The sequence below is a fragment of the Myotis brandtii genome, unplaced genomic scaffold, assembly GCF_000412655.1.
Source record: "Myotis brandtii unplaced genomic scaffold, ASM41265v1 scaffold23, whole genome shotgun sequence".
Taxonomy (NCBI): domain Eukaryota; kingdom Metazoa; phylum Chordata; class Mammalia; order Chiroptera; family Vespertilionidae; genus Myotis; species Myotis brandtii.
Window position 1 is genome coordinate 6954900 of NW_005358649.1, and position 5860 is coordinate 6960759.

The window sequence follows — 5860 nt, forward strand, 5'->3', positions numbered from 1 at the left end:
CCAAGTGCGACACGGTGTTGGGGTCCTCGCGGTCTCTGGGCGGCCACATGACGATGATGCACTCCAGGAACTCCTGCAAAACCCTCAAGTGTCCCAAGTGCAACTGGCACTACAAATACCAGCAGACCCTGGAGGCCCACATGAAGGAGAAGCACCCCGAGCCCGGCGGCTCGTGCGTGTACTGTAAGACCGGCCAGCCGCACCCTCGGCTCGCCCGGGGCGAGAGCTACACGTGCGGCTACAAGCCCTTCCGCTGCGAGGTGTGTAACTACTCGACCACGACCAAAGGCAACCTCAGCATCCACATGCAGTCGGACAAGCACCTGAACAACGTGCAGAACCTGCAGAACGGCACCGGCGAGCAGGTGTTCGGCCACGCCGCGCCCGCCCCCAACGCCAGCCTCAGCGGCTGCGGGACCCCCTCCCCGTCCAAACCCAAGCAGAAACCCACCTGGCGCTGTGAGGTGTGTGACTACGAAACCAACGTGGCGAGGAACCTCCGGATTCACATGACCAGCGAAAAGCACATGCATAACATGATGCTCTTGCAGCAGAACATGAAGCAGATCCAGCATAACCTGCACCTGGGCTTGGCCCCGGCCGAGGCGGAGCTCTATCAGTACTACCTGGCCCAGAACATCGGCCTGACCGGGATGAAGCTGGAGAACCCTGCCGACCCCCAGCTGATGCTCAGCCCCTTCCAGCTGGACCCGGCCACGGCGGCCGCCCTGGCCCCCGGACTCGGTTAGTAGTTACTGCCTTTCTCCAGTCCCGTTAGCTCCGCATCACATTCTGAGTTGGTGGGGTGCACCCAGATGAAGTGGTGAGTGCAGACGCATCGGGGACATTTCTCTCTCAGCTGATAATCAAACCACTTGGCTTCACTTCAAACCTGAATTAACTCCATAGAGGAAGCCGTTAAGGGGTCCAGGGCAGCCTGAGAGGAGTTAGCAAACTTTGTCTTCATCCAGCAGCTCGATGAACAAGCGCGCATGTGCCTGAGTTGCCTGCCATTATTAGCTGTAACCCTTGCAAGGTTTATAGCTTTGATTTTGGCAGTTATTCCCTCAAATATCAAACGTGTGCTTCTAAAGGGTAGACCGTTATTTTTAATGAAATATTAGTGAAAACTATTTCCGTGTCTGTGATGGAAGGTAATTAAACTGCTAACAGTCATACCGTTACCTTATCCCGGGTATTTGGCAAGAGATTCCCGGCGCGCCTGCAGTATTAGCCAGATCTCATCAGGCTTCAGACAAATTGCGAAATAGCAATTAGTGCTTATGTAAGTTTATCTAGGCTCTTCCATCGCAAGCACGTGGCTGTTTGTTATGGTATCGATCACCTCTCTTGCCCTCGAAAATACAAATTTCAGAATGACATCATGCCCAGTAGGAGTAATTAAAGCTATCTGGTGAGGGCATTTAGAAGTTGAAAGGGATGATTGTAATTGATCCCGATTCAATCCTATTACAGCTTTTTATGGGTTTAAGCTCTAGAGAAAGCACATTCCCGGTCAAGACTTTTGTTTTACAGATTCCTTTGTGTGCGCTGTGTTTTCTAGTGTCTATTTTTCCTCTTAATTTTTTTCTTCCTGTAGTAAATAATGAGCTGCCGCCTGAAATCCGGCTTGCCAGTGGTCAGCTAATGGGTGATGACCTGTCCCTCCTTACTGCAGGAGAGCTGTCACCTTATATCAGTGACCCGGCACTGAAGCTATTCCAGTGTGCTGTGTGCAACAAATTCACCTCTGACAGCCTGGAGGCCCTGAGCGTGCATGTGAGCAGCGAGCGCGCTCTCCCTGAAGAGGAGTGGAGGGCTGTAATTGGAGATATCTACCAGTGCAAGCTCTGTAACTACAACACGCAGCTCAAAGCCAACTTCCAGCTCCACTGCAAGACCGACAAACACATGCAGAAGTACCAGCTGGTGGCTCACATTAAAGAAGGAGGCAAAAGCAACGAGTGGAGGCTCAAGTGCATCGCCATTGGCAACCCCGTCCACCTGAAGTGCAACGCCTGCGACTACTACACCAACAGTGTGGATAAGTTACGCCTGCACACCACCAATCACAGGCACGAGGCGGCCCTGAAGCTCTACAAGGTAAGGCTGACATCCCTTTCCCTTGACACAGGGGTGGGGAGGGAATTAACTGTTTCAGAGCTTGGAGCACAAGTCTGCAAGTTAAGAAAAAAAAAAAAAAAGCGGGGCAAGGGACACAGTGTCTGCTGAACGTTAATACATGTTATGTTGAAATCTAGCAACGGGAGAATTTATTTGAAAGATTGGCCATATGTCCCTGTTCTATCTATCATAGTGGCATGGATTGCTTTACTGATTTCTCCCAAATAAAATAACTTTTCTGAGTATTTTCATATGCAAAACAATGCTGTGTTATTGACTGGTTTTTTAAAAAAGCATAGTGTACCACTCATGGCTAAGTGTGAATGGTTACAGGGAGCAGAGGACAAAAACAGTGCTACCTCGTGTCACCTTTTGTTTGGTGACAAGGTGACTCTGTGTGCGCATTTTTGCTTTTTCTTTTAAGTACCTAGTAGTATTGTGTAAACACACTCTCCCTTAGCATCAGCTGAAAGTCTTCTTAACACTGTTGTTGTTTTGCATGATTTTTCCCAGCTAGAAATGTTTTTATCCCCTCAGTGGATGTGGCAGGGATAAAAATGTTCATTCAAAGGCAAATAATACTTTTATCTGATGCTGATGTAATGAATACATGCAAGTGAGGAACACCATTGATTGCACAACTTGTCTTGACTTTTTGTGGATCCTGAGGACTGGTTAATTTGTTTGGGGCAGCTGGTGGACTGGTTTGGCTTGATTGTCTTGGTTCATGTAACACGTGGAACAGATTCATTTCTATGATGAATAACTGGGTAACTTATTAAGAACTTCTTTTGTCTAGAGGACATTAAAATTCAGAAAATATTGCAAACCATTTGTCATTGTAACAAGCTCTAAATATGATTACAAAATCCATTTTGCAAGTGTTATCTATTGATTTATACTAGAAATCAGGGGTAACTATACTATCAGGAGTCAAGCAGTGATTGTAACACCTATGGCTTTTCTAATACTGCTTCAAACTATAAACACACGAGGAGCAGAACAGACTGTGGTCTAGAGCGCGTGCAGGAATTACTTATTTGGGTTGGCCTGGCACTGTTTGTTGAGGTTGTTTCTTGAAGTTCCAATTCTAGATTGATGAACGGAGCATAAAATCCAGAAGACGTGGTGGGGGAATTTGTAACATTGTTCCTGTGATGTTGGCGCTCCGCAGATCAATAATGAAAGCATTAGATTTGGGTTTGAGGGGAGTTCAGGCTTTCATGTAAGCTGGAAAGCTTCTAAGTTGATGGTATTGAAAATATAATCCAACGAATTAATTGTATTATAATTCATAGATTTTACAGCAATGGTTGACAACCGTCCAATTGTCAACTTTTTCCCCCCTGTTGCTACCTGACCTATTAAAACTTTTAGAATACCGAGGAGAGAAAAAAAACAAACAAACATTAAGTTTGTATAAATAATAGATCTCAACCCTGGGAGCTAGATAGAATATTCATGAACTGGGTTTATATTCACGCAGCCCCTCTAACACTTGAAATGAACATGTTGCAAAAAGAAGACATAAATGTACAAATTTTTCTGTTTTATTAATCTCATGTGGGAAGCTCCAGAGAGGTAGAGTGGCACGGTTTATTGTCTCAGGAAAGGTGATTTAATCTAATTGTTTGGTGATTATGTAGACATGTGTGTTTTAAGTTTTTCCATTCATTCCACGGGTGTGAATTGACATCCCTCACTGTCTGCAGAGCAATTTGCTGGGTGCCAGAGCTGGTCTGGAAGTTCCTTTGAAGGGAGAGTTGGATATTGTCTTTGAATGGCTAACAACCCAAGGAGATAAACCCTTGTTTATAAAGAGGGCTTTCAAGCAGAGAGAACTTTCAGTGTCAGAACCAAAGGGTATATTTGTCCTCTTACCTTTAAAATGTTATGTCATATACAAAAATTTCCCCCAACTCTTCTTTATTTGCTTATCTCTTAAATACCCAAGTTCCCTAATACTGTAGTGTCTAAAGTGGTCAGCAACCAAACAAACACACTTTGAACAAACTTACCTTGAATTAAAAGAAGATTGAACAGAGAAATATTTGAGCTGTTGCAGTTTGATATGGGGCCATTGAACTATATTTTTTGCATCATCCTTCAAGGGGCATTCCTTATTTCTGCACAAGTCCTCCAGAATAGCAATGTGTTGAGGATGCCATTTCTAAAATGAGTTACAAAGACCAAAGACAGTGTGCATCAGATAGAGAGAGAGGCTTTTCAAGTGCAGTAATGGGGATTTCAGCCAGCTTGGTCAGCTTGTGTGAGCAAAATAAAATTGCTTCATAAGTAACATTAATTGCTTTTAAATGAGAAGCTAACAAATTGGCCAGGGCCTGGAAAAAATGATGGTTTGTAATTTGGCTAAAATATTAAAATTAGACTTAAAATAGTTTCTGAGTTAATGACTAGACAATAATCTCCTACGTAAAATTTATTTTCATTAAGAACTTAATTTGCATCATTCTGCTTCAGGAATTAGTTAGACTTTATGGGAAAGTGACAAGTAGCAGTTATAAAACAAATGCAGAGCTGTGAGAATTCAGCTTTTCTTGTTATTGACAACATATTGATTGACAACACTTTAAACGTGGTCATGTGTCAGTTCGATTTGAATAGGCTACCTCTTGCTGTATTACCTAAAAGAAGTGTGTGTCCTCACTCCAGTTAAAGGAGGTTAAAGGTTAAAGGTTAAGGGTGAGCATAAAAGCATCATCTGCCTAGCTGCTTAACTTTAAACTGATCAATTTAATGAAAATCTGTTTTACAGATGTTGTTTTAATGTATTTGGCAGGATTTAGGCAGCTTTAACATTAGACGTATGCTAGTAAAAATTATTTCTTTATTTGACCAGAACAACACCTTTCCTTTTATGTTTAAGGTAGAAGGCTTGTGGGTTATGGTATTTTGGCAAAGAACCCAGAGGCAGAATGTGTTGATCTTTCCATATGGACTCAAAAAAAAAGAATACCTTCATGTCTATTGCTAACGATGGCTACAAAAACAAGCAAAGCTGTATTCATTTCTCTGGCAGTATTATTTTCCTGAGAACCTTTTTTTTTTCAAAAAGAGGTTTTTTAAAGAAAATCTTACTCATTTCTTCAAGCAAAAATTTCTGAAGTGCTGTGTTGATTTCCCCCCAGAAATTTTCATGATGAAGCAAAATTGGCCTGGGAAATTAAAACAATAAAATGAACCTGCAGCTTGCTCTTAATCTTCTCTTAGTGTGTGAAAGTGTATTTAAAGTGAGGTTAGCACGAAATGCCTGGAGAGCTACAATTAGTGTTGCAAGGTAAAAAGGGGCTGTATCTGTGGCCATATCCATTTCTGTATCTACTGCAAGAACAGTGTTTCTCAGCTAACCACTTTATTACAGCTGATCCTACTCCTCTAATTCCATGCCTTTGCATCGCAACTCTACATATTTTTGTCAGTTAATATTTACACAGTCAGTCTTCAATAAATATTTGTAGGATGAGCAGTGGACTAATGAATAAACTGGAAAATGTTTTCAAGAAACCCCTTTAAAATGCATTGCAATTTGGTCTTCCCTTTAAAAGATCCCAAACTTTTTTTGAAAAAGCCCAATAAAAAGATATAATGAAAAACCATTTAGCAGTAGACATTCAAGGTGAGAAGGAACAAGTAAGACGTGGGTGATATTTCCGATTTCCAGTTTCGCTTATTCTTGGCTCAGAATGGCCCGGAGGTTCCTGGCCAGCTGATTGCG

General features: G+C 42.6%; 1 protein-coding gene across 1 annotated transcript in view; it reads left to right on the plus strand.

The window, feature by feature from the left end:
• Positions 1 to 5860, plus strand: part of ZFHX4 (zinc finger homeobox 4) — a 184352-nt gene that overhangs the window by 26118 nt on the left and 152374 nt on the right. The window contains 2 exon segments of the mRNA XM_005866409.2: positions 6 to 744; positions 1601 to 2103. Coding sequence (XP_005866471.2) covers positions 6 to 744; positions 1601 to 2103 — 1242 coding nt within the window.